Here is a 26,855-nt window from a genome sequence, read left to right on the forward strand (position 1 = left end):
GGGGTTATATACGCGGCGGATCACCTACGCAGATCTACGGGTGAGTGTGCCGACATCCTTCTTCCCTCGTACTCTTTATTACTGTGTATTCTGGTTGGCTGCCGGCAAACCGTCAAATGCCGGTACGGCGTGGGCGAGGGCCGCAGTAGAGCGTTTCGTTTCATCCATCCATCCCGCTGCAAATCCCTTATTAGGGGCGATCCCCTTGGGACAAACCGATCCCCCCCTGCGGCCGTCCAAGGCCACCGCCGCCGCCACCATCATCACCACCTTGGGCAGCCGACAATCAACAAAGACAGAACACCACAACAGACAACAGCCAACAGCCAACAGGCCTGACTCGTCCGGGCCGTTTATTGACAGCTGAAATGGCCTGAAACCGAATGGATTGTCCTGCGACTCCTGCCCCAGGGCTGCTTGTCAGGCTTGTCAGGCTTGTCAGGCTTGTTTGTCTGCAGGCCTCGCCGGCCAAGGTGGGCCTCTGGGGGAAATAAATAAGCTTGGCACCTAGCAATCTCGCCCCTTATATTGCGGGTCATACGTTAAAAAACCTTGGAATGCTGCGCCTCCCCCAGGTGCGCCAACCCGTGAGCACGGCCTGAAGCAGGCCTGTAAGCCTGTTATACGGGCAGGTCAGTCACATCGCCGAGGCCAGGTTTATATTCCTCCCAAACAACCATTTGATGCGACCGGCCAGCCAAAGGTTGGCAAAATGTGACACCACTACCCGATTGCTTTCCGCTCCTGCTTGAGCATGTCCTGCTGGATGAAGCCTCGCCTTTCCGAACGCGGACGATCAAACCTGATCAACAACTTCTCTTTTGTGTTGTGGCTGTAGTGTCAAGCAGGGCGGACCTAGGCTGCCAGATGTGTGTTGTCTCTTGCCCGACGGGCAGCATGCAGGTACATGTCTGTATCCATCCCGTGGAGTCACGCCATTCTCTGCAAGTTGAGTGCCTGAGAGACCACCTGCCTTGCTCTCTCCAAGTGTCTCAGATGCGGCCCCCTCACAAAGGCTATGGATCTCTCACATAACAGCCAATTCCCTGCCCTTCGATGATGCTCGTCCACGTGATGGGACCAACTTCAAGAGATGCTGGGCACTGGTGGTTCAAGGCTGAGATGCCCGTATGGTAAACGTGTAGGAAATTGACTGGTTGTTCTGGCACTGCTCGCACATGAAACCCAGATATCATGCTTTTATGACTGGGAAAAGCAAATGCCAAAAGACGGCCTCTCTGAAGTACCGTCGATGTAATATTGCCATTTGTCGGTTTGTGGCACCACTGGACGAGACAGGTGTTTCCGCGGGAGACTGCAGAAATGCTTGGGTAGGTTTCTCTGGCTGGCGACAACGAAGAGGACGTAGGGCGAGTACATAGAAAGAACCCTAGATACGAGCATCTGTCCAACTTGAAACAGCCAGGCACGGCCGCCTGAGCGAACAAACGGACGTAGACATCCCAACAAGCCAGGAACAATCTCTACACACCACCAAGCATGCCCTCCCTGCACCGTCCAGCCCTGCATCCCTCGCACCGGTGCCTCCGATGCGGTCCCTGGCCCTGGCCCTCCATGTAGGGCGGAGGCTCTATAGGCACACCGCACCACTTCTTGATGCGGTACGCGACCCTGTCCGCGTACGACCCGCCGTGCTCCAGCTGCAGGTCCCCTAGACAGTCGCAGTCGCGGCAGCGCTGCTTGTACACGCGCGCGTTGTACTCTGCGCCCGGGTACATCCTGATGGTGATGGCGATCTTCTTGCTCGACCAGCCCTTGCTGCGGCAGCCGCCGTTGCGGCAGACGAAGCGGCCCATGATGTTGGTGTCATACTCCTTGAGGCTGTCGGCCGGGTCGTCCCTGTCGTGGAAGCCAAAGTGTAGGTCCTCTTCCTGGAGGAGGGCGGTGACGTCTTCGTGGAGGGAGGGGAAGGTGCAGTATCTGTCCTCGGCGCGCCCTGGTCTTCTTCTGCGTGGCATGATGGGTGAGTCGTGTGGGTGGGGGCGTTGCTTGAGCTTGCTTCGAACGTAGCGTCAACTGACAGTCAGGCAAGTTGGTGATCAAGGGATGCTTGCGAGCTCTGGATCAAACCAGGCCCAGGACGAGGACCAACGACCACATTAAATAGAATCTTGCGGAGGGGAAATGATGCAGAGACGCGGTGTCGTCTCTTTTGGTAGGCCTCCCGCATGAGATCACCATGTCTCGTTTGTTGGCCCCGCGATGCAGTGTCCCGCAGCTCTGCCGTTTGGTCGACACCGCGTCGATTGCTGTATTTCACATCCAGTCATTGGCAATGAAGTCTCGTAAGGTCCTTCAGATAGGCCAAGTAACCAACAGAGAGAGGCCACGGCAGGCCACCTCGCCACCAAGAGGGCCGAGGTGCGGTCAGAGGATCTAAATTGACTTAGGCAGCGACTGACCTACTGCATTGAGAAAGAACCGTGATTGAAACCTCTCATCCCCGGTTTATGTCCATAGTTGAGCAAATCCTGGCGTAGTGACAGTTGTGAGGACACTGGACGCGTGCTTTTTGGCCCATCTCCCGAATCGAAGACATTGCCACCATGATTCCGATTGGGTAGGCAGACATGGCTAGCACCGGCCTCGTGAAGGGCCCAAGAGCGCAAATAATTTCAACGCAAACGCAAGCTGTCAGCGGTGCGTCAAATCTAAGGAATCAAGGCCTGAAACCTGCCCGAACGGCGCGGTCAAGATCGCAGAAAAATCGATAGTTGGTAAGGAACGCCAATGGCTCGATTCCCAATGATGCTGGTCAATGCGACTTTTATAGATGGATGAAGGCTCGATCATCGAAGGTGCTCGGAGCCAGCTAGGACACGGCTATTCTCGCTGTAATACGACCATCAGACCCATTATGCCCAACATGGCTGTCTTCATCCACGGATTTTCGGATAACATGATTGTCACGTATCCGACAAATGGTATGTAGCCCACTGCACGCGATGTTAGCCACCACAAAACGTAAAGGATGAAAAGTGGACCGCGACTTACCGACACTGCCAATGATGTCTTTCCTCTCCAGGTAGTCCTGGTCCTTCGCATCTAGTACCGTATGTTAGCTCGCGTCTCGACCACGCAAGACAGGGAAGGTCCTACACAGCTCGGTGTCGTCGGCCTGGTTGTTGTCGCCCTTTGTCAATAATCGGGCATGCTCTCTGCAGCCAACCGTGTTAGCCAACTGTCTCTCAGCTAGAGCGCCACACTCGTTGCCAGCGCCCAAGGCGTTCCCGAGATTCTTCGTACCCTGTGCCAAACTTGCGCACGACGCGGTGAACAATGGGGATTTCCTTGTCCCTGACGTTGTAGACCACGACCTCGCCGACATCCGTCTCTGCGATCAGATTACGATTCCCTATCAACAGCAAGCAGTTAGCCTTGCACGACCCCTTTTATTTCGGTGCGAGGCCGTTCGAGGACCACCTGCTGCAGGATTCGAGGGGATCCATACAGAGGAACAAAAGGTCACCGCGCTGGAACGCCGGTTCCATGGACCCGGACAGGACGACGACGATGGGAGAGGGCGAGTCGGTGACAACGGAGAGGCTGGACGAGGGTCATGTCAGCGTGTGGTCGCAGGTATATGGGGAGAAAATCGGCGTCGCACCCTTTCCACATCATGAAAGCCGTCGAGAGAATAAGGCCTGGTACCGGCGCATGTCAGTCTCGCGGCACGCGGCCGGGCTTGCAAGCGGCAGTGTCATACCGAAGTTGAGGACCTGGGCGGCGAGTTGCCGCGGGTTCCCGAGCACGGAAACCATGGCGATGCTCTTTTATGTGGTGTTTTTGTTTCTGCTCGAGGTGCTATCGCATAGTATTAGAGTGGAAGGTTGTTGGTCGTCGGAAATGGCAGGGCCTCGGGTGCTGATGACAGTACTGTGTGTGCACATGCAGCCCAAGAAAGTTGAGAGGTGGCCTGTGGGGAGCTTCACAAGCTGTCCTCAAACCGAGTGGGCGGGTACGTACTTTGGCAGCAGGGGGGCCGGGGTCAAGTGGATCTCTTGATGCGCAGCCAGGTACCCAGGCTGCCAGGGCTGCCAGGCAGCTGTGTACCTCGGTACATCCTGCAGGGGTCCTCCACAATTGTTTGATACACAGCACTCGTCGGGTCTGAACCCATTCTATACCTAGCATATATTCATACATATATGATGAGGCTGCAATTACCATAGTCCACCTGCTATCGCAGCCATTAGTGTTGTGCGGGAATTGAGAATGCCTCCGTCTCGTTACTGCACTTTCTGGCTGCCTCCTGCCGTTGTGGAATGATGCAGCGACGGCACGTGCTGGTCTTACTCGCCGCTGACGACTGTCCTGGACACGAAAATGGACACTCTCTGGAAGCAATCCCTACGCTGAGACTTTGCCGGTCTGGCCAGGCGGGAGAGGCGGTATTGTCACGAACCGGGCAGGCGCAGTAGCTTCTGTCCCGCTGGTTCCACGGCTTGAGAGCTACGACAATGTATTTATTGATGTGGATTTACACTGAGAGGGTTCGGACTGAAAAACAAGGGCCACAGGATATCATTTGGTCCTCTCCTTTCTCGTTCCTTTTCTTTTGATCTCGAGTGTGCTTGGAGTCAGAGACAATTCGAGCATTCACGAAACAGGAAGCTTTGACTTTGCGACTGCGCCTCCTGGAACTTGCTCCCAGCGCCGTGTCTTTCCTTCCCGAGGTGCAGAAACAGCTTGAGGGCAGCTCGAGCTGTTCCTTCCTACGAGTCGGCCTTGGGTTTGTTTACATCTCCCCTTCGAGCAGCTTTCGACTCTCGTGGAACTCTTCATCCTCTGCCTGCTTCCGCTCCCTTTGCTGACCTGCATCTGTCTCGCAACTATTCCTCCTACCGAGATTATTCAGTTCGCACGCAAGCATTGATTTGACCTCGGGTCAGCCTACAATCCTGGAAAGACAACGCGCCGACGTTCAGTCGCCGGATATCCGCCCGCCCTCCCGGTACTTTTCCTTCCCTGACTATCAGCCAAGCAGCCGAACAATGGAGCGTCAGCCCTTGCTTCAACAGGTCGGCAACCTTGTCGGCACCCACCAGCAGGACGAGGAAGGCCAGCGTTCTGGTGGCGACCATGTACGTCTCTCCTCTCTTCCACAAGGCGTGGTACTGGCCACCGGCATAGTCTGCTGACCTTGTTCAGCCCATCTTCCTTCGCGTTGCGCATTCGCCATGGAGGCCCCTCAACCAAAATGCCCTGGGCTATATTCGGGCTGCCCTCGTGGCCTACCTCATCGCAACAGCTGGCATGCTGCTCGACTACGAAATCAAACATCGTCCGAGCGAATACTCCAACTGGCGTATCCCCTTCCAGTTCTCTGCAGTCACCTGGTTCTTCCTCATTGTGTACCACGTCCTTGTCTTTGTAAGTGTGGCCATGTCATCACTTGCCTCGGACTTCTTGTTAACCGCCAGGACTAGTCGTGGACCATCACACACATGCACTGGCCCGACATCGACGCCAACGACACTCGCTGGGAGTCCCGACTGCTTCGCTTCATGTCTCCGCCTGAGCAGACTGCAGACGGACGCGGCCGCATTTATTTCAGCCTGTTCCACGTCGTCACCCACGTTTTTGCCCTCATGAATGTTATCGTGTACTGGACCATCCAGGCGCCAAGCGGCCATGCTCACCTGCCAGTACCCGGCGATGGCGGCGATGGTGGAGGAGATGATGGTGACGGCGACGCCTTCATGCTCTTCGAAGATGGTCCCAGCAAGAATCCTTTCAAATTGGTCAAGGGCTGGTTCCCGATGTTCATCCTGTTCAATCTCTACGTCTTCCCGGCTCTCGAGGTCGTGGCCGAGTCCGTGATCCTGAACAGCATGAGACGACCTGACGTAAGGGTGGCCCTCCTTGTGCCCCTGTCTACCGATATGACTGACCTTTACCGCAGCCTGTACCGACCCACCTGTTCGCCAGTATTGGGTCCGCTGCATTGTACCTGGGATATGCGGCAATTGGAGGGAAGCTAACCGGCGACAATGCCTTTTTCTGGCTGGACGAGTCCATCGTTGGCAGCAAAGAGAAGGTGACAGCATACTGCACTGGCTTTGTCGCTCTGGCAGCTGCATGTGAGTTTCCTCGTCCATGCGACTTGGGGACCATTGTTGGGCATCATTGTGAGCACTTTTCTGATCTGCCAACAGCTTTTGCCACGCTCTACGGCCTGGTCGGCATGCGCGAGAGCATCTCTGACCGTGCCCATTCTCGATGATTCGCCATCAAGCACGCAATGCTGTGAAGGCACGCCGTGGCCGCGGTTGGGCTGCGAGCCCAACCTGCGCTCAGGGAATTTGGCTCTCACCAGACTGGATCGCTGGTGCATTACGTTTCGTCGTCAGGGTGGGCAGAAGGGAGAAGACGGTAATAATAATGATGTGTCCGAAATGGGTTGTTGTTGATTAATCACAGGCCTACCTAAAGAATGTTTCATAGACTTTGCACAATAGAGATTGAGAATACGTGCGCCTCACGCATGATGCACTTGGAAGCATTTGCTTGCCTCGGTTGCTTTCGTCCAGACGGGGCTGGACATTCGCCGCAGAGCTGCTCACCGCGCGGCACATCAGGACCGTGTGGGCACCCCTGGATTCCAGCCACCCAAATGTCTTAGGAGTAGGGTTCCCTCTCTCGGCAGCTAGTGAACAGGGCAAGACACTCTCCACACCCACCCACTCGCCCCAGCAGGCTGGCAGGTACCGTTCAGGGACTCCCGCCAGCCCCACGGTGACAGCGTGGCACCCCAACAAGCTAGTGCAAGCGTCAATCCAGCCATTTGGAACCGAGACAAGGCTTCCCTGTGCCCCTTAGCCCGAGCTTGTGAAAAGGCCAAAACCGAATCAGGATTCACAGCCCCCATGCGAGGGTGATACGCTAGAGGGACTTGAGGGAGAACCACGACTGTCAGACTGTGTGAACTCTCGAGTGAACTCTTCAGGCACCACCTGGACCCGCGCGGGGGCGAACTTGATGGTTGCCCAATCGTCCGCGGATGACTTGTACTGCAACGGACCAGGCCTCTCGAGTCCTACGAGCGCCTACAAGACTATGTAGTAGGGACCGCATCGAAGGCTTCAGCGACCAGGGACCAACGCTGGGCATCGACCTTGCTCTGGAAAGTCCTACGGGGCTGCGATCATGTCCAACCCGCATTCAGCTGCGCACGAACTTGACACCCGAACTCATGCCCATCGGCCTGCGGAACGGGCTGGCGGCTATCCTGGAATGCACAACCCACCAACCTCTGGCACTCGATTCGTCGCAGTGCTGGTGTGAGAAGCTTCTTGCGACTTCGATGCCCTTCTTTTCACCTCTTATCCTGCGTTTCTGCAGGCATACAGCTCACATGCCCAGCCATAAGGCGCACAATACTCGACGCTGCATCCCTGGGGTAACGCCGTTTCACTGCACGTGCCGTGAGCCCAATGCACGGCAACGCCAACTTGATGTTACTGCTTCTCGTCATCCAGAGCGTTCACCAGCCAACGCCGGAGCGATGATGCCTGCTCGTCAGTCATCGAGAGTCGCCTCACCTCTAGGTGCAAGCGTCTTACACGTCGTCTTGGGTCTTCTTGGGTCTTCTCGGGCTTCAACGTCGCAGGCCTCAAGTTGAGGCTGGGCCGTGACGGTGACGGCACGACCCCGGAGCCAACTCTATAAAAAGGATGGCAGGGTAGGCTGGGGACTCCACCCTGCGTTCTGATGACGGCACGCTCTCTGGCGATCCCACCTTGTTTTCCGGGGCACAAGTTAGCTCCTTGAGCTTTAACACCCACCCACACTACACTACTGCATAATGACCTTGGCACCACTCCCGGTTCCTCAAACCCCCAGATCCCAATTGATTCGACGGTTGACCTGAGAGGCTGCAGGCAATTTGCAGGCAACCAAGCCGCGTTGTCGCATAAATATCCTAGCCAACCACCCATACCTTTCGGAACCTTTCTCCTCTTTCTCCTCCCTCCCCCCCACCACGAACACACAGGGCGCCAAGTGCTTATAGGATATTCACTGAGCTGGACGGTCGTTACGTACACCCAGTGGTATTTCTTCACGGGCCCTCTTGTCAATCTTTTGTGTGTCACGTTTTGTGTTTGTTTTTTTTGCACGCTCTCGTTCCGTCGTTCTTTCGATCGCGGGAGTTTCTTATCTGGTTTTCGTTCGTCTCGTCACTCTCTTGGTACCAACACACCCCGAGGATAAGGCAGCAACATCGTGAGATCCGCAAAAGTGGTTTCCTCGCTCTGTTCGTTTTTGTCTTTCCGACGTCCCGTACGCCTCGAGTCCGCGTGCTCTTCACAAGTCAGCTTTCCGGAGAAGCCTGAACAGGCGAAGCAACAACACGAACGAAAGTTGGGGCTCCGCCGTCGAAGAGTCAAGGTCAAAAAACCCGCCGACGACCGTTACTACGTCATCACATCCACCACGATGTTCAAGCGACTGAGATCCAACTCCAACGCCCAGCAAGCTGGTGCGGCCATGGATTCCCAGCATCGTGTGGACAAGTCGGCGAGGCTGGCCAGGAAGGGCACGAATGCGGGTTCCGTGCGGGATCCTACCAAGCTGTCGAAACTGCAGCGATCGCTTACCGAACGCGAGGCCTCCGGGTCGGCTTCACGAATCAAGGCCGAGTCGGGCAGGACACAAGATGCCTCCATGGCAAACCTCGCGCCATCGCCGATCGTCACCCTGACCATCGGCATGGAGGGGCGACTCTTTGCGGCCCACGAGGACGTCCTCCTTCAGAGCCCGTTCTTCGAGCAGGCCCTGAGGGGTGGATACCTCGAGCAGTCGTACGCGCAGTCCAGGAGAATCGCGCTCCCGGACGAGGAGCCGGAGGTTTTCTCGGCGGTCCTCGAGTACCTCTACAAGGGCGACTACTATCCGCGGTTGCTGCACAACAAGCACCGCAACTCTTGGGAGCTCGAGGACAGCGTTCCCGCGCGCCGAGGGGGCACGCCAAATGCATCCCCCCGAATCAACTCAGAAAACACCTACGGAGGTGGCCGCGCAGCATCGTCACCCCGTCAACCCGCGGCTGTTGAGGCTACCGTCTTCCTGCCGTCAGTCGGCCACCACCTCCTCCGGGACACGGTGGTCTACTGCGCGGCTGAGCGGTACGGGCTGGAGGAGCTGAAGCGGCTGGCGCTGCGGAAGCAGGGCCTGCAGTCTGGAATCGACGTGGGCACGATCCTGCGCTCGGCCCAGTACTGCTACGCCCACACCCCGGACTCGGACAGCCGCCTGCGCGCCCACTACCTGGCACTGATCATCCGGTGCCGCAAGACCTTCAAGAGGTCGGGCACCATGCAGGCCGAGATGGAGAAGGGAGGAGAGGGCAGCAAACTGTACTTTGACCTGTTTGTCGCGCTGTGCAACCACCTCGACGACGTCATCGAGGCGGGGAACAAGGGCACGCCGCGCACTATCTGAAGGGACTACCCTCACTCCTCTCACGAGGAGCAGGAACGGGGTTCCTGAGGAGAAGTCTGTGAGGCTCGTCCGGGTCGACACACGAAGACCGCGCGATGAGCAGGTGGATCCGCTTCCCAATTTCTTCTTACGGGCGTTCCGTCGGCGTTTCCACTACTAAAGACAAGAGATCGATACACACACCCCATGCCGAGGTTCCTCTAATCCGCAGCTATGGAGGGAGTCTGCTGTCGAGGGACGGATAGGCCGTACACGCTTGGGTACAACCTGGTTTTCTTATCAGTTTGGGAACCCGCTCTGACTCTACTCCACGATTGTTGACCTGGTCTGGCATTTCCAGGGGCGTTCTCTGCTTTTCATCCTCCCCCATGGCCGGAAACTCACGTCGAGGTTTTGGTACACGCGGCCATTTGGGAGAATGCTAGATTTGTTTCTTGCTTCTTCACTTCTTTAAGGAGGTTGGCCGAATCTCACCAGAACTTTTTGACTTTGACTTTTCGCCAAGGGGAGAGCATGGGGAAGGAGGACAGGGCTCGCTCCCATTGATGCCATCCTGCCCGGGAGAAGATCGGGACGACACATCTTCGGACCAAGACATTGCGGGATCCCACAAGAAGACCTACCCCGAGTGGGCCCGTCTGACCTTCTGCATTCACTCTCCCCCTGGCTCACGATTGTTGATGCCTTTGCGTGTGTTTTCGTCAAGCGCTGTCATTTCTTTGGAACAATTGGATCTTGGGATCGGGTTCTGATTTTTCTCTCCTACGCATGGCGAGCCGGCGTTTAGAGGAAGTCCAAAGCGAGCGTTGTTTTGAATTTCTGTGAATTTCTTTCCTTTACACGTGCAGTTTGCCGCCCTTCACACGGGCGAGAAACAGATACCCTCTCCGATCCATCTTATACACACCACCACACACACCTGGAGTTTGTGCCACGCGCATTGTTTATCTCTCAGCTCAATGATTTTTCTTGGTTTTGCCATTTCATGTTCGGAATGTTACCGCGGGTTCTTTTATTTCTTTTCCTTTTTCATGTGGACTCTTTAACTAGACTGTCAACGTGGAGAAAAGAGAGACCCCTGCTTCTTCCAGAACGGCGGCCGGAAAGGAGACGAAACACGACAAATCATCCAGAATGCTTTTACATCGGTACGAACAGGCAGCACAAGCCCGGCCAGCCCGGGCTCACTGTCCGTCGTAACCAGACTGTCTCTTCCGTCTGCCGACATCGCATCTCATAATTAAAGCGACCAACACCAAATTGTTAACCAACGACGACCTTCGACCAGGCCTTGAATACTTTTCCTTTGTCAAATGATCAGGGGAGGAAGCTGGAGGGCTAATTGAATGGGGAGGAGGAAGTCGAGTGAAAGGGAGGGAGGGAAATGGGTTGTTATGCAAAAAAGAGATGAACTTGATGGAGCAGCGAAATTCTTTTTTCTTCGATTCTCAACACCCCTCGATCAACCGCCGTGTGTGGCCTGCATTTGGTGTTTAAACCCGTCCGCGCGTTGTTCCTTTCTTTCATTTGTCAGAGCCCTGGGTTGCGTCACTCACCCTGTTTGAAACTCGGTTTTTTGAGCACGACTGACGAAGTTTTGATGATTTGATACCACACATTCCTTATCTGTACTGTATGATGTCTATGTACTCTACTTCGAGCCTTCACTGCGCTCGCGCCTTTGGCTCTGCTTAAGTAGATAGCAACGCGCCCCTTTTGGGGGCCTTGGTAATGGGAGATTCGGCCACCTCCAAAACTTGTCTCATGGCCTCCTTTCTGCTGTGCATGATACGTTGGTCCCATTGTTCCACCTCGAGCCAGTAGCCTCAGCACCGCTCGGGAAACAATGTGCACCGTTCGGTAATTATGGGACCCTTAAACCAGGAGGGATCCAGCTTGGAAGAACTTGAGGTCATGGGCTACGAGCTAATCAAGGATTCCCTTAAAGCGAAACTCGTGGGTCGATCGGCCCTTAGTTTAAGCACTCATAATCAGCGGGGAATGGGAGTGGCGTGGTGAGCTCTAAAGGCTTCTTGGGAGTCGAAAGCCGGCAGACACGAATGCAATACTAGCAATGAGATTAGCAATCAAATCCCCTCAAGCCATTCCACAATTTTTGAACGCAAGAATGATGATGTTTTGGCCCAGTGGACGAAAATCCTGAGGTGTAGCTGCCGAGGTGTACGTTTTCAGCGTGTAACTGGCCCAGCAACACAAGAAACAGCGCACAGGACTAACAAGCTTGCTGCTAGGGTACCCTATCGAACACAGTATTGATCATGACCCTTGGATTCATTCTCCATGCACTCGTACATCTTAAGATGTTTGAGGCTGATTCAACCTGGTTCCATATCGCGACGTGCTCTCGATCTTCTCCCTCCAAGTTGTGCCATCGTACAAATGTATGGAGACCATCAAAGTCTAGACCCACTGCACATCGAAATCCTTGAACTCCACCACAAGGTCAGCAGCGTCTTTTGCCGGCCGACAAGCATAAGCCTCGACGCTGAGCTCCCATTTGCCTGGGTCACCGAGGCCAAAGACCCAGCACACCTCCCTCATGGGGATCTTCTCCCCGTTGACGACCTGGTAGATCCACAAGCTCTTCCCCAGGACGTCTGTCCCGTTCTCCACATGAACCGTGACCCAGTCGCCCTCTTTGCCCTTGACATCCGACAGGCTCCAGTCAGCCCAAGAGTCGCAGGCAACGGTCGCCGCCTTGGGCACGCCGTTGTAGTACTCGACGCCAGTCTTGAGCCACTTGGGAGGGGAGTCGGCGGGCAAGGGGCCGGCGGCGCCAGGGGACTTGAGGGACAGCACCAGCCCGGCCTGGTCGTACTGCTCCTTGGGGTGGAGGAGGAACGACACGCGGGCCGACTTGAAGGACGACAGCGGCGCTGTGGTCTTGGCATCGGCGGCGGCGCCTCGGGGGGCTGGGCACATGTCAGTCCGGGCTGTTTCGAGCTGTGCTGGTGAGAGGTGCCAGACTCACCGTTGAAGACGTCCGTGGAAGGTGGCTTCCGCCAGATGTCTGTGTTGGGAGATGCTGTGATCTTGAAAGAAGACATTGTGTAGCTGACAACAAGAATCGGTTACCTGGGCGGTTTGCGGTCTGCCTGTGCTGCCGCGACAATGAAAGCAAGGGTTTAGCTTATGTTTGGGAGTGGTGGTGGTGTCCTTTTGTAGTCGTGGCAACGGCACATGTGCACTCTGAGGGTCACGATCTAAACGGCGGGGTAATAAGTGACTGGATGCTGCTGTGCTCACAACCGGCCTTGGTGCGGCGCGATTGATGTGGCCGCATCAGTCATGCCAAGCTCAAGTGCTGTGGATCTCAAATAAGTGCTTGATCCTTTGCACGGCGATCTACACGTGTACCCAGGTTTTTCTTCCCTGCAACAACAGCTTACATCTAGCCTAGATGTTTACGCCGAGCGCCTCGTACGCACGCTGCATGCAAAATGGATTCAAGCTAGAGTCAGGCCCACTAGATGCCCGGGATCCGAAATAGGAACAAGTCCCAGATTCCCAAACGGGAACAACTCCCAATTCCCTGATTAGGAACAGTGCTACGTTCACCCTTTTCTAGCGTGGTCTACAAGATGTTGGCCAGGTCGGAGTTGGTGACACTTCCACATCATTGATGCCACTCAATACAAATACCAATGGAAAACTCATAAGTTGCATTGTTTCTCTATTCGGCAAGCATATTCTCCAAACTATTCCCCACGTTAGACCTCGCCTGCAGGTCAAGAATAGTGCCCGCTGCGTAACAAATATTACGTACCTAGGTATGTATCCATCTTGGCCAAAGCCGCTCCAAGTCCTAGCACCCTACAAATTGTAAGATAAATAAGCTACAGGAGCTCTGAAATTACGTTCCGAAATTCTTTGAAATACGCCATATAATTGTATTATCGTAGGTACTGTATTCTCTTTCCACTGTTATTGGCACTGTATTTCTTTAGACGCTGGGTCTTGAGCGTTTACCACTGTATGAAGGCGCCACGTACATTTTATATGTATGGGGATTGAAAACGAAACCACCCCTGTATTATCGTAGATTTAAAAGCATTGTCTGAGTGATCACTAGGACAAATACCCAACTTCTTGGCCCCAATCTTGATCAAATTCTATTTGCCACTCGAGGTGGCGGCCCGACGATCTCGCAACGTGGCGAGTAGATTCAAGTTCTGTATGCAATTCTACTTCTCTTTCACATATGTGCTGCCGGATCTTCTTACGATATGCCAGTAGATACATTTACTTCCTTCGAAACCAGCAATTGCCACTATTTATTCAGGGGAAGTCATGGGTGACCTCCCTTTGCTTCACCATATCGTGAAGGAGGAGCTCCCTGTCCTCTGAGGCCCTTGGCTTGTGGCGCCAAGCGGGTGCCGTATATCCTGATCCTTGTGACGACGAAGCCACCACGCGGAAGTATTCAATGCCATCGCCGTCCTGGCCCGGATTGGCTGTCTGATAAGCTAGTAATTTGAGCAGGTGACGGATACCTGCTGAAATCGCTGCGCCGAGGGTTGGGCCAACGAAGTAGATCCAAAACTCTGGTACGAAGTGGTTGTTGATCACTGCGGGACCTAGACTGCGCGCCGGGTTGACCGAAGCACCGCTGACATTTATGCCTACAAGTTTCGGAGTCGTCAGTCTCGCCAATTCCCCAATCAAGGTCTCAGGGCCATCGTGAAGTACTTACCCACGAGGTGGATGACGGTGAGAGAAATGCCTATCGCAAGGGGCGCAAGAAAAGTTGTGCGGCTCTTTTCCACCGCAAGCATCAGGATGGTCACCATCAGCTCGGCGGTCAGAAGCACCTCCATCAAGAAGCCTCCGCCTGTGCTCACACCCTCGCCTACAGAATTCTCAGCTTGAAGCGGACCAGGTAGGATTCCAGATACCAGGGCGGCCGCCGTGATTCCTCCCAGCAGCTGGGCAGGGATGACACAGAGGAGGCGAACCCAGTTGAAGGCACCTGATAACCATAGGCCGAATGCGATCTGGACTTCGCCATTAGAGACTGGAAGAAATCTCGACACTGCTCCATGCATGTATTTACTAACCGAGGGGTTGAACATGCCCCCGCTGACTCTGTACCAAATCCAAACATTGGTGGCAAGACTCAGCCCAAACACAGAGGATATATATGATATCTGCAGCAGGCTGGGTCCGGCAGGCGCGCCAGCCTCACCAATGTTTGCACGGAGGGTGATGTCTTTCTTCTCATTCGCCGTCTGCGCGGCTATGTATCCGATGAAGAGAAACATGGTCGTACCGAGGTATTCTCCGATCATGGCGACGATATGACCCCTGCCGGCATCACTCAGCGCCGCAAAGACGTTGTTTGGCCTCTGGCCCCCCAGGCGGAGCTCGGTCGGCTCGAGCATCACGGGCTGCCTGACTATGAGTGGTGTGTTCCCGTTCCCGTCATCACCCGCCCGGTGCATCTCTATATGGGCTCTCGGAATGGACATGTTGTTGATGTAGTTGTTGCGGGGCTGATTTTTTTCGAAAAGAATGGAGCCGGATGATGAGAGGCCTTGTATCCGGACTTTGGGCGACATAGTGATACTGTCCCTTGGTTTATAACACTTGAGTATAGATCTTCTGTACGCATCCCCACGCTCTTAAAAGATTACCTAGACGAAAATCAAACGGTTGCTGGACCCCCCAGAAAGCCAACCCGGCCAAGAAGACGTCGAGCCGCGGATGCTTAAATGGGAGGTTCCAAGGTTCGTTACATGCCAACGCGCGTCAACGTCCCTTGGGAATCCGTCTGAGCTCTCGACATGATCTGATCCGTTCATCATCCGATGCAGGGGGCAGCGTAGCTTTCCTGCACGAAAGCCAGATTAGTCACATTCCTACTGCGGGAAAGGGATGAAACCACACCAAGGTGCCGCCCATCGATCAATCTGCGATGCTGCGTCGTCATGCGAGACGTCTGTGACCTCAATGGAAGGTCGACCTGACCCTCCTTGGCTGCAGATACTTCGGGCCCAGACGTTGCAGTGCTGTGGTGTCAGTGTCGTGCACCACAGGTCGCTTGTCTGAGCTGAAGTTTGGCACGCACGCACCCACACCCACACCGAGGTATTCCGTATCTGGAACGAAACCCAAGATAGCCTCACTCCAGCTCCCTGTTCAGCTCACCGGAGAATATTCAAGCTTTTTGAACCGAAGATTGACATCTTTAGTGGCCCAGTCCCTGCTAAATTTCCGAGTGCAACATCAACAGAGCCTGCGGATTTGAACACTTGTTATTACTGGCCAATGCCGGTCAGCTAAGAGAAGTGCTGTGATATTGTAATATAAAGGCTTGCGGCATGAAATCCATACATGGTCCGGACGATTGCCATTAGTGTCGGCCTAGTATTCGGTGTCGCGATTTGAAATTCCATGTTTATCTGTGCCTTCTTATGTGAGCAAGGGCTGGGTCCACTATCTACCTAGGTAGGTAGGAGGATAACACTTGAAGTTTCCAAGGTTGCCATGGATGATGATGCAAAATAGGGGTCTATGTCTACGTACAGCCATCATTGGTCCCCAGCTCACCGGCACTAGCTCCAATCGTTTGATGATCCGTGTGGTTCATTCCAAGAGATAAGTCGTTTGGTTCTCATCAGCGATCACGCTTGCGTGCTCGAAGCAGCGATCAGGCTGCAAAGGTCTCAACGTGATCTAGACCCACTCTGCGAAACCCGTGCTGCCTCAGATCAGCGAGGCTGCTGGTGAATGTAACTCTGTTGTCCATTAGAGTTTAAGCCGGGCTGAACCATCGGCAGGAATTGGGGTCCCTCAGTGATCTTCAAGCAGAAGCTGACTGTAAAAGTGGGCCTCGAACATCGGCTCTTGCCGAGGCTGCCAAGCAGATCCGGAGGGACGGTGGTGACCCCAGGATTGACTTTCAAGTTTTCAAGGTTATCACTGCGTTCATGCCCAAGTGCAACCAAGCGTCAATAGACGTGCGCCGCCTGTTTCAAGGGTGAAAGGTGTTCGTCGATGTTTAGATTCTGTTTTCACTCAACCTTGAAAAGCTTCACGGCTGACAACTGCCGAAGCCCGGAACATTGAATGTTCTGCATCCACGAAACTCAACCTTCAGTGTCGTGACGGACAGCCAATCTTCACGCAGTGCTAACAATGCGTAGCCTCTCTAATAGCTAATATCCCGTATCTTTTTATGCTAAAGATGGCGTTGGCATCTAGGCTTTTGAGTGCGAAAATGACTTTCCCAAAGAGCTCTAGAGAAGCCTGGATGTTGAGTAGGCCATTGTATCTGGCATGTGCACCACGAGCGATGACCACCTACGCATATTCTGCACAATTTCCCACTCATCTCACTTTGCACGACAAGATGGTAGCATCCATCATTGGGGCCACAGGTCAGGTAAACGGGCACACCCATACCTCGGAGTTTCTAGCGACTCGCACTGCACGCTTCGACTTGGCCTTTTTCCTCAAGTGTCCGACACGTTCGAACCCAAGAAAGATGGAAGCAACCTTGGAATTGGATTGCTATACATATGCAGTGACGGCAAGGCTATCGGAGATTCCTTGTCGCTCGTGCTTACCTCCGAATGCTGGACTTCAATTGAAGTTGCCTAATTTAGCAAGGCACTGCTTCCGAGATGCACAGCGGGTGTACAGAAACATCATTACTCATACCCTAGAGGCCTGGCACTTACCCACATGACTCTTCCCGTTATTTCATCCTAAACTTTACGCTTCCAAGGTTTCGAAGTTGGCCAGAAAGGCAATAGCCCCCCAGACTCAGCTGGAGAGCTGGGAGTCTGTTTGGTGTGGCAGTTCTTGGAACACTTGAGCACTCAATAATTGCCCTCATTATTGCTACGGTGGATCTGCGCGTATATCTGAACTGCAAAACATAGACATGAAGTTTGCAGAGTTATGAGGTAAGAGGTTGGTTGGTACTGCATCCCGAGGTCCCCAGCCCTCCAATGTACCTGGGTTCCAGATGTTTGGCAATTATAGTCTCGCCGTAGGACTGCTTTACCTACTATCAGCCCTTAAGCTACTTGTGCGCCGTCAGGAGCAATGCCTCCTAGCCTTGTCTGTGTGGCATGAGGCTGAGGCCACGTACTTAAGTACCCATAGATGTATTATATTCTCTCTGTACATAGGATTAAACTTTTTAAATGCTAAGTCTTAAGCCTTTACCACTATATCAAGGCACTACACATGTTTTAGGTGGTTTCGCCTTCCATTCCGTATACGTATGGGGACATACATGGCGCCTTCATACGGTGGTAAGCGCTCAAGACCCAGCGCTTGAAGAGGACACGATGTCGATAACGATAGGCATAATACGATGGGTGGCACAATGTTTTACATGTATGGGGACTAGAAATGAAACCGCTCTTGATAAAAGGGAAGGCTGCAGGCAGCCAGCAAGTATGCCCTAATGGAGCTTGGGAATATGATGAGATTACATGAATGCAAATGGGATCGCTCATCGGGTTATTATGCGGCTCAAAATGGGCGCAAGTGACCAAAAAAGGGGGGGGCATCGGAGTAAGATGGTCCTCACTACCGATGGGAAAAGAGGCTCAAATCGTCTGTAAGGGATTGTTGATTTAAAGCTATGGTGCCTAAGGAGTAGTAGGGAGGAAGCAGCGAAGCTGTAATACCTCGTTGCGAGAGGTACCTAGGTACAGAGGCCACTTGGGCTGATAAGATAAGCAGGGTGTACGGACCTACTGGTTGGTCCTGCGGGTGATCAGCCCATGGCACTGACACGGAGATGATAATGGCGACAGTGTCTTCAGCTTGTTGGCAGGGAGGAAGACGCTTCAAAATTAAGGCATACCTAGGTAATAAATGCCTTGTACTAAAGTAAGGGACCAAATGATGCCACAGACATAGCAAGTTAAATTACAGTGCCTTTGGGACTACATGGACGTATCTCATTTGTTTGTGAGGCAGTTCAACCGTGTACGTTGTATGGGCTGTGGAAATGTGGTGGTTGGCCGAGGAAGGAAAAAAACCACCAGCTAGAATTATCTTTGGGCACTAAGCGGTGCTCGAACCTATGGCCTGTAGCGCGTGCGACCGTCCTTGAGCAGGGCTAGGCAGCAACAAAAGTGCCTGACTAAGCGAGTTCTCACCACAGAAAGGGCTACTGGCCCGTGCGCTCAGCCCCGCACTCGCTCATGCTGTCTTTGAATTTTCCGCATTGTGCACGCTGAAATTTCCCACTGGACCAGACGACAAAGTTGGAAACACGCACTCGCAAGTTGTCGCAGACGCAACCCAACTCGCGTCGGGAGCATCCTCCACCATCAACACCCGTCGCCCAATGGCATCACACCCTTTCTCTGCAACCCCCTTCAATACTTGTCATCCCTCTCCTTTCATCGCCCTGCCCTGAAGAGCACGGCAGGGTAGATTGCAGTCGGACCAGAGCTCGCCGTCGTCCCTGAACGGGGTGACTCAGCAGTTCTCGCCTCGCCTCGCTGTGCCGCGCCTCGCACTGCGCACATCCCTTCTCAGCATCTGTTCCTCTCACATGCGTTCAACGGGGCAACCAGGATAATCACCACCTGTATTCAAGGAGCCCAACAGAGCACTCTCTAATATCCACTATCTGCCGTCTGCCGTCTGCCGTCTGCCAGCCATGTCGTCCATGGTCAAGGACCCACGCAAGGCGCCGGCGGCAAAACCCAAGGCCTCGCGTCCCAACCCTGCTCGAGCAATCAACGATCGAGACCACCGTCGCAAGCAGATTGCCGAGTACAATGCCAGCAGGGCCTCTTCCTTGGCTGGCTCCCCGCCTCCCGTCAATCCCCGCTCCCAGTGTCCCAACCCAAAGTGTTCGGCCCCCAACCTCGTCGACGGAACTTGTCAGTCTTGTGGTGCTGTCGTTGATGACAGCAATATCGTCGCCGATGTCCAGTTCGGTGAGGCTTCAAACGGCCAGGCGATTGCTTTCGGTGTCACCGTCGGCCATGATCAGGCAGGCCCTCGCTTGGGTGGCCCCGGCTTTGGGCCTCGCCGTGCCGCAGGTGGTGGTGACGGCGAGAACCGCATCAAATCAATTCTCGAGGGAAGGGACCAGATAACTGCTCTGCTGCACCGCCTGGAGCTGGGCCAGGTTGAAGGCCACCTTCATCACCTTGCATTTAACAAATTCAAGGAAGTCCTCGGTCGAAACTTCTGCCAGGGACGGAGTGTCAGCAGGGTTGCTTGTGTCTGCGTGTATTGGGCCATCCGCAAAGAACGCAACACCCCGGTCATGCTCATCGACATCGCCGATGTCGTCAAGCAGGACGTATTTCTCCTCGGCCGCACATTCAAGAAGATGCTCACTATGCTCTACGGCGGCGACGAGGCCAATTACCCCTTTGAGCCCATGGTTCCCGAGGACATCATCCGGCGACTTGCCAGCCGCCTCGAGTTCTACAACGACACCGACAAAATCCAGACCGCTGCCGTGCGCATCATTCAGCGAATGGATCGCGACTGGATGATGCTTGGCCGTAAGCCTGCGGGAATTTGTGGCTCCGCCCTTATCCTCGCCGCCAGGATGCACAACTATCGTCGCACCCCGCTCGAGGTGTCCTTCGTCGCCAAGGTCACCACAGCTACCCTGAAGCTCCGTCTGGACGAGTTCGCCCGGCTCGAGGCCGCACAGATGCGAATCAGTGACTTTATGAAGGGGGAATTCCCCGGCGAGCAGAAGTCACATGATCCTCCCGCCTTCTACCGCCAAACCAAGGAATACCAGGAGGAGATGGAGAAAAAGAGGAACAAGCCTGGCCGGAAGAGGAAGCGGCCCGTTATTGACCCGGAGACCGGCGAGCCCATTCAGCCCGACAAGAGAACCCGCGAGGACGGCCAGCCAGATTCTGATACCACGTCTCGGGGCGACGCCACGCCATCGGAACAGCCGAGGACTGATGCGGATGGATTTGCAATTCCTGCACTACCTCAACGACAACCTGCCAGCCCCTCCGGTGAAGGCAGAGAACGCGTGACTGAAGATGACATCAGTGAGGCCGTGCCTACAGACGAGCAGGATGAAGTGGACGCGCTTGCATCCAAGTACGGAGATGTTCCTCTACCAGGAATGAGCACTGGAGATGGTGACCCAGGATCCTCAGGGACGCAGAATGCAACCTTGGCTCCAGGCGCGAAGAGTCACCGAAACCGCTTGCAAGGAAGCTCGCTGCGCAACCCTGCCCTGTTCGACGAGAATGAGGAGTGGACCGAGGATGAGAACAGGATGGCCGAAGAAATGCTCAGCAACATCAGGGACACCACCTCCAAGGTCTGGGCAGCTGCACTGAGCGAGGCTGGCCAGCGCACCCAAGCGCTGATGGATGAGCTTCAAAACCTGCGACCAGCCAACTATCAACAAAACCAACTGATTGACGCGCCTCAAGTCACGGAGGATGAGTTTGCTGACGACCCGGAAGTGCTCAACTGTTTGCTCAACGAGGAGGAGCGCAAGATCAAGGAGCAGCTGTGGCTCAACGAGAATAAGGACTGGCTGCGCCTCCAGCAGGAGAAGGAGTTCAAGAAGAAGATGGCGCCAGTCAAGAAGCCGCGCAAGCCCACAACGCGCAAGCCACGTATCGGAGAGGGCCAAGCCACACCGGCGAGCTCGGCTGAGGAGGCCGCCCAGGAAACGGCCAACCGGCGCGGGATCTCGACCAAGATCAACTATGCTGCCCTCACCAACATGGACCGAAAGGGCCCAGGGTCACTGATTGGCAGTGAAATCGCGAGTCAGCCGACCAGTCGTACTGGCAGTGCCGAGCTCTCTGACATGGACAGCGACGAGGATGATTATGACCTTGGCGACGACCAGGGCAACGAGAACGAAGAGGGGGAGCAGTACGACGCCGAGGATTTCGGGGATGATGACTAGTGATCATCGAACTCGCGGGAAAGGGGCGGATGCTTTTCACAGATGCGTTCACGCAGTACGTGATGATGCACGGGAATTAAGCGCAACTCTTGTTCTAGAATCCCATCAGTCAGCACGATACCATTAGAAAGTCGCCACCGCACACCGCGCGTGATTAGAATTGATACAAATAGGAAATCATGTACGATCGGACAGCAGGCCCAACGCGAAGTGGGCGAAGTTGAAGCTCAACAGATGGTGACCTCGTGCCCGTTCTTGCCCAGCTATCTCGTAATAGTTGGGTAAACAATGGATGCTCACGGGCGCTCGGTCCGGGCATTGAACTCGGATGAGGCAAGTGGGCGGGCCCTGCCGACGGTATTAATCTACCCCATGGGGACTACGGGTCCTTTTGATGAGTTGGACCCCAAGATTTCGGCTAGGCACGAAACCTCGTGCCGCCTGGATACCCATTGGACCAAGCACGCCAAAGCCGAGGGACGATTGAACACCAGCATCGTGACCCCAGCATCCGATGCTGGGGTCACGATGCTGTGGGTGTGTTGACTAACAAGGTGGAATGCTGCGGATGGAGTGCTTATTCAGCGTGGATCCATGCCAGTGGCTGCAGTGGTGAATCTGGTGATCAGCACCGCTAATAATAAGACCCGCCCACCTGCGCCCAGGCACACAAGCTGACAAGCAAGACAAGCTCTCAGCCACTCAGCCGTTGAAAGCTTGGTCGAGACGCAGGCACGCCACTGGGGAGCGAAGAGCATGTCTGGATGTTCCTTGCCGACAGGCGTGAACCGTGGTATGTGCCATCTCGGTGGCCGCATAGGGAAGGAACAGCCACGGAAATTTGCACTGGGTTCAAGCCATACGATGTGACCTTGGTCACCCGCATTAACCTGCCGAACTGGCGCCGGCGCGATGGTTGAGCACACTCGGATTGCCCGGCGGCCCCATCCCTGGACTCGCAGATGCCTGAGGCGACTGACACTCTGGTCTGCTCTGGTTGGATGAGGGCCCTGCCAACTTGTTATCTGTGGAACAAACTCAAAATATGGAAAATGAAAACGGGCCGAGTCAGGGCCAGATCTCTGCACCTGCTTGGAGATGAGGACAGGATTCAGGAACCGTCTCGCCGTCGCCAGTTCGGACGAACACGGGACAAGTTCTTGGGCTGTCTCGTTGCGCAATGAAAATCCGCGTGAAGATCATGATGGAAAGGGGAGTCGGGTGGGTGGGTCGGTACTTCAGGAACAAGCCTCGCTTGCAGGGGCTCTGCGGGTAGGTCAGGCCAAGGGTGGATTCTATTACGGGAGGCTTTCATCTCCAAAATGGCGCCGATTTTATTTCCGGTTTCCCATTACACACCAAATGACTCGCGGTGCCAAGTTTCTCACCGCAGAGCCGCATGAGCGCGAGACGTCACACTGACGCCCCTGTACCCGTCAGCTAACTCTTTCATAAAGTTTTGCTTCCGGCCCACAGTGTTACGAGCGAATATCCACCGCATGCCCCGAAAATTGACCTGCTGGTACCTGACTAAATCACCAGATTCTGGCCGTTGCAGCGCGGGAAACACCGGCACAGCCAACTGACAAACCAACCTGCTCCCTCGCACGACTCTCGCACGGCAGCACGGCCGTTGCGACTCTCACAATGCGACTGGCTCGTGCCCTTGCATTATCCCAAAGCCAGGTTGCTCTGACAAGATCTTAGATCTAAAGTTTTGGTACCAAATCCGTGCTTATCTCCCCCACGCGGGGCTGTTCCTGGTCCTTGTCCTCTGCTCTGGGACAACCACCGACAACCACCCACACTCCTGTAGGCTCTAGGACATCCTTCTACTATGTAGTACAGGGCACTGTTGTGGGTTTCAAGGGTCCAGAATGGCCAGAATGTCCAGAATGGCGAGACCACACGCCCCAGCAGTGGCCTTCCCTCACCAAAATCACCGAGGGGCGGGATCGTCTCTCGCCATGTGCGTCATCCATGCCTGCTGACCCCATCTGGGTTGCAGTTGGGCTAGGACCGCTCGTTCGCCCTGCTGTGCAGCAGCACGAGTCGGTTGCGCCTCGGCGTCTCTTCGCTTGTCGGCTTTTTTGCCCCAAAACACGCTACGCGCTACTTTGAAGTATTGCCGGCCTGTCAAAGTGGTAGCGCCAGCACACACGGTGGCACGGTATGGATGTTGCTGCGAGGGCTGCGAGGTCATGTGGTTTTCTCCGGTGACCCTGGCCTCGGATATATCCATAGAGACTGTACACTACCTAGGCATGTACATGCGGCCCTACTCCAGAATTCTGTTCCCTGGAGGACCGGTTCAGTCCGGCCCAGCCATGCCCTGTCAAGCAAGCCAGCCAGCCAGCCAGCAAGCAAGCAAGCGCGACCGGGTCATGGCATGGCAGGCCAGGCCAGGCCCGGATGGGACAGGACCGGGGCAAGAGAGGCGGATCAACGCTGACGAGTTCGTTGTACGTTGATATCCAACCTCGGGTCCTAACCGTCGATCGGTCGACTCGGTCCCCTCCCATGAGAGATAAGGCTGGACCCTCACTTCATATTTAGTCCTGCTTGATCCCACGAGTGCTTTTGCCACCGCTATTCTCCCTTTCCTTTCCATCTCTGTCACTTTGGCAAGACTCACCCACGAGGCCAGTCCTTACCGCCTTCAAAGTCCGGTCCGGAGCTTCAACGCCGACAAAAGGACGTCATCCCAGTCCTTTCCCCGTGGCCACTTGAAAAATCAGCCTCGGTGGTTCGGCTTCACACGACCAAGACCTGACCCGATCCGCGAATTCCTTCTTACCTTGGTCAACTAGGTCTCGTGTGTGTCTTATTCTGGCCGACTAACCCAGCTGTGCATCAACTACACAAGCTGTAAAAGTCCTAATCACCACCCACATCCGGCCACCCGCCCCACAAGCAGTCGACGACCATTCCGGAAGACTCACCCCACATTTCTTACCAATATGGCCGACTACAACATCACGGCCGCCCAAGAAGCGGGCTCCACCGACAAGAAGGCCGAGAAGACCATCAGCGCCAGTGCGAGCCAACAAGGCTCAGGCTCAGGCATGTTCGGGCAGACAGAGGTCGGCGAGGTGACGGACTGGAATGATATTGAGAAGCGCAAGGCCGCCGAGGGCCACGCAAAGTTCAACCGGCTGGGCTGGAAACGCCTGACCATCGTGCTCATTGTCGAGGCCATCGCTCTTGGCTCGCTGTCTATCCCCAACGCCTTCGCCACCCTGGGCATGGTCGCCGGTGTCATCCTCTGTGTCGGTCTCGGTTTCGTCGCCATCTACACCTCCTACGTCGTCGGTCAGGTCAAGATCGCGTTCCCGCACGTCACGCACTACGCCGATGCCGGCCAGCTGCTCATGGGCAAGTTCGGCTACGAGCTCGTCGGTGTCATGTTCGCGCTCCAGCTCATCTTCCTGGTCGGTTCGCACAGTCTGACGGGTGCCATCGCCTTTGGCAATATCACCGAGAACGGCGCGTGCTCCCTCGTCTTCGGTATCGTGTCTGCTATCATCCTGTTCCTCCTGGCCCTGCCCCCGTCTTTCGCCGAGGTCGCCATCCTGGGGTACGTCGATTTCGTGTCCATCATCCTCGCCATCGGTATCACGATCATCGGAACGGGTGTTCAGCAGAGCCAGGGCCTGATCCCCGCGTCAGACTGGTCCGCGTGGCCCAAGGAGGGGCTGACCTTCGTCGAGGCTTTCATCGCGCTGGGCAACATCATCTTTGCCTACTCCTTCGCAGTCTGCCAGTTCTCCTTCATGGACGAAATGCACACCCCCAAGGACTTTGTCAAGTCCATCTGGTGGCTGGGCATGATCGAGATGATCATCTACACCGTCACGGGCGCCCTGATCTACGTCTTTGTCGGCCAGGACGTCAAGTCTCCCGCTCTGCTGTCCGCCGGTACCCTGCTCTCCAAGGTGGCCTTCGGCGTCGCCCTTCCCGTCATCTTCATCTCGGGCTCGATCAACGGCACCACGGCCGGGCGGTACATCCACGCGCGTATGTACAAGGACTCGGTGATCCGCTTCATCAACACCAAGATGGGCTGGATCACATGGTCCGTTCTGATCGCCGTCATCACCCTCATCGCATGGATCATCGCCGAGGCCATCCCCTTCTTCAGCGACCTGCTCTCCATCTCCTCGTGCCTGTTCATCAGCGGCTTCACCTTTTACTTCCCCGCCTGGATGTGGTTCAAGCTCATCAAGAAGGGCAAGTGGTACAGCAAGGAGAACCTGCTGCTGGCTATCACCAACGGCATCATTTTCATTATGGGTATGGTTATTCTGGTTGCCGGTACCTACGCCAGTGTTCAGGATATTGTAAGTTGTCCCATCCTTTCTGCATTACCTGATTTGAGGCACCAGGTGCTGACTCTCGACCTCTAGATCGACCAATACCACGAGGGAACTGTACGAGGCGCTTTCACATGTAGCCCGCTGTCATAGAGTGGGCAAAGGAGGAAAGATATTTAAATGTGCACGAGGTTCAGGCCCAGGGACTTGACCAGGCTTGGCTTCTGCCGCTATCAAACCCCCATGTTATGGCATGTTGGAGATGCCACCTGGGGTAATTAAATGTATATACAACGAGACGAATGAATTACACGAACATCAAAATACTTGGACTGTTTGCCTGCGCATGTGATCAGTTTTAATTTCTCGCTGTCAAGAGGTGCCGTGCAGCCGTTCAGATGATCATGGCAGTGTCACTGCCTGTATCAAGAAAGCGCACTACGAGCGGCCACAGTCTGCCATGCTTTAAGTTTGGTGTCAGATTCCAGTTGAACAGTTCATGTATGTGCAGTTTTTAAGAGTTCAGAGTTGTTTTCGGATCATTGAGTGCAATCTCAGGCAATTGGCCTGTTCTGGTACTTAACTAGGGCAATACCGTTTATCTTGAGCTGCCCCATTGTCACCGCCATTCCCTTAGACAGTTATGGATGCCAATCCGAACATCTAGATAGCTGTTTACCCGACAAAACTTGTGGCATTTGAATGAGTTTTGATGCAGTTGAAGGGTTGATAAATAGCCACAGAGCAATATGAAAGCAGTTGCAATACCAGGGTACTCCAATACCTAGGTACTCAAAGCAGAGGTGAAAGTAACCACCTCAACCTTGTCGAGATGGCTGCCAGTGCTGAAAGTCCAAGTCGACTTCAAATAAAGCGGCCGAGGCAATCCACCTGGGAAGGTTCTAGCTGGTAGGGCATTCATTTGAGCCCGTCTACGCAGACTAGCGCCCCTTCAGAGCAAGCTCTAGGACGTTTGCTCCGTTTGCTTCCTTGACCTTAGCACCCAGGTCGGTACCAAGGTGACCAAGGTGACCAAGCTACTGTCACTGGCAATTGCAGGGCTCGCCTTCAATGCCCAAAGTCTCCAGACAACACCACCCAGATCCACTGGCCAAGCTCTGTTCTTGTCTTGACCCTTCATTCACAGCACCACAACTCAAAGCAGAACC

The 26,855-nt window shown here is 54.8% G+C and overlaps 8 protein-coding genes across 8 annotated transcripts; 4 read left to right on the forward strand and 4 right to left on the reverse strand.

The window, feature by feature from the left end:
• Window positions 1-1,484: 1,484 nt before the first annotated feature.
• Window positions 1,485-1,979, reverse strand: KVR01_009575 (uncharacterized protein; the record flags this gene model as incomplete). The annotated part of the gene is made up of 1 exon (XM_044782321.1): window positions 1,485-1,979. The coding sequence occupies one exon, from the start codon at window positions 1,977-1,979 to the stop codon at window positions 1,485-1,487; it is 495 nt and encodes a 164-aa protein (XP_044642077.1).
• Window positions 1,980-2,844: 865 nt separating this feature from the next.
• KVR01_009428 (signal peptidase complex catalytic subunit SEC11) lies at window positions 2,845-3,782 on the reverse strand (the record flags this gene model as incomplete). The annotated part of the gene is made up of 7 exons (XM_044794202.1): window positions 2,845-2,957; window positions 3,016-3,066; window positions 3,121-3,179; window positions 3,268-3,376; window positions 3,473-3,567; window positions 3,629-3,665; window positions 3,728-3,782. 7 exons carry the CDS (start codon window positions 3,780-3,782, stop codon window positions 2,845-2,847), a joined length of 519 nt encoding a protein of 172 aa, XP_044641930.1.
• Window positions 3,783-4,169: 387 nt separating this feature from the next.
• Window positions 4,170-6,523, forward strand: KVR01_009529 (uncharacterized protein). The gene is made up of 5 exons (XM_044792504.1): window positions 4,170-5,105; window positions 5,173-5,394; window positions 5,451-5,870; window positions 5,927-6,104; window positions 6,180-6,523. The coding sequence occupies exons 1-5, from the start codon at window positions 5,016-5,018 to the stop codon at window positions 6,245-6,247; spliced, it is 978 nt and encodes a 325-aa protein (XP_044642031.1). The 5' UTR covers window positions 4,170-5,015; the 3' UTR covers window positions 6,248-6,523.
• Window positions 6,524-6,930: 407 nt separating this feature from the next.
• Window positions 6,931-11,217, forward strand: KVR01_009109 (uncharacterized protein). Its single transcript, XM_044793308.1, has one exon. It carries the CDS (start codon window positions 8,461-8,463, stop codon window positions 9,463-9,465), a length of 1,005 nt encoding a protein of 334 aa, XP_044641611.1. The 5' UTR covers window positions 6,931-8,460; the 3' UTR covers window positions 9,466-11,217.
• Window positions 11,218-11,691: 474 nt separating this feature from the next.
• Window positions 11,692-12,854, reverse strand: KVR01_009245 (uncharacterized protein). Its single transcript, XM_044782027.1, has 2 exons — window positions 12,458-12,854; window positions 11,692-12,398 (listed from the first exon to the last, which is right to left on the reverse strand). The coding sequence occupies exons 1-2, from the start codon at window positions 12,531-12,533 to the stop codon at window positions 11,887-11,889; spliced, it is 588 nt and encodes a 195-aa protein (XP_044641747.1). The 5' UTR covers window positions 12,534-12,854; the 3' UTR covers window positions 11,692-11,886.
• Window positions 12,855-13,764: 910 nt separating this feature from the next.
• Window positions 13,765-14,954, reverse strand: KVR01_009568 (uncharacterized protein; the record flags this gene model as incomplete). Its single annotated transcript, XM_044787230.1, has 3 exons — window positions 13,765-14,108; window positions 14,180-14,480; window positions 14,544-14,954. The coding sequence occupies 3 exons, from the start codon at window positions 14,952-14,954 to the stop codon at window positions 13,765-13,767; spliced, it is 1,056 nt and encodes a 351-aa protein (XP_044642070.1).
• A 3,710-nt stretch (window positions 14,955-18,664) lies between these two features.
• On the forward strand, window positions 18,665-21,734 carry KVR01_009309 (transcription factor TFIIIB subunit BRF1). Its single transcript, XM_044791416.1, has one exon. It carries the CDS (start codon window positions 19,118-19,120, stop codon window positions 21,371-21,373), a length of 2,256 nt encoding a protein of 751 aa, XP_044641811.1. The 5' UTR covers window positions 18,665-19,117; the 3' UTR covers window positions 21,374-21,734.
• A 1,144-nt stretch (window positions 21,735-22,878) lies between these two features.
• On the forward strand, window positions 22,879-26,006 carry KVR01_009061 (uncharacterized protein). Its single transcript, XM_044781431.1, has 2 exons — window positions 22,879-25,713; window positions 25,780-26,006. The coding sequence occupies exons 1-2, from the start codon at window positions 24,334-24,336 to the stop codon at window positions 25,837-25,839; spliced, it is 1,440 nt and encodes a 479-aa protein (XP_044641563.1). The 5' UTR covers window positions 22,879-24,333; the 3' UTR covers window positions 25,840-26,006.
• Window positions 26,007-26,855: the final 849 nt, after the last annotated feature.

Source organism: Diaporthe batatas (assembly GCF_019321695.1).
Source record: "Diaporthe batatas strain CRI 302-4 chromosome Unknown Contig00011, whole genome shotgun sequence".
In the NCBI taxonomy this organism is placed as follows: domain Eukaryota; kingdom Fungi; phylum Ascomycota; class Sordariomycetes; order Diaporthales; family Diaporthaceae; genus Diaporthe; species Diaporthe batatas.

Excerpts from the sequence above, each read along its gene's own strand:
- KVR01_009061 (XM_044781431.1), top strand. The coding sequence starts at position 24,334 with ATGGCCGACTACAACATCACGGCCGCCCAAGAAGCGGGCTCCACCGAC. Across the intron at positions 25,714-25,779 it reads ACGCCAGTGTTCAGGATATT|ATCGACCAATACCACGAGGG; the intron begins GTAAGTTGTCCC and ends CTCGACCTCTAG.
- KVR01_009245 (XM_044782027.1), bottom strand. The coding sequence starts at position 12,533 with ATGTCTTCTTTCAAGATCACAGCATCTCCCAACACAGACATCTGGCGG. Across the intron at positions 12,399-12,457 it reads TTCCACGGACGTCTTCAACG|CCCCCCGAGGCGCCGCCGCC; the intron begins GTGAGTCTGGCA and ends ACATGTGCCCAG.
- KVR01_009529 (XM_044792504.1), top strand. The coding sequence starts at position 5,016 with ATGGAGCGTCAGCCCTTGCTTCAACAGGTCGGCAACCTTGTCGGCACC. Across the intron at positions 5,395-5,450 it reads TGTACCACGTCCTTGTCTTT|TCGTGGACCATCACACACAT; the intron begins GTAAGTGTGGCC and ends CGCCAGGACTAG. Across the intron at positions 6,105-6,179 it reads TGTCGCTCTGGCAGCTGCAT|CTTTTGCCACGCTCTACGGC; the intron begins GTGAGTTTCCTC and ends ATCTGCCAACAG.
- KVR01_009309 (XM_044791416.1), top strand. The coding sequence starts at position 19,118 with ATGTCGTCCATGGTCAAGGACCCACGCAAGGCGCCGGCGGCAAAACCC.
- KVR01_009109 (XM_044793308.1), top strand. The coding sequence starts at position 8,461 with ATGTTCAAGCGACTGAGATCCAACTCCAACGCCCAGCAAGCTGGTGCG.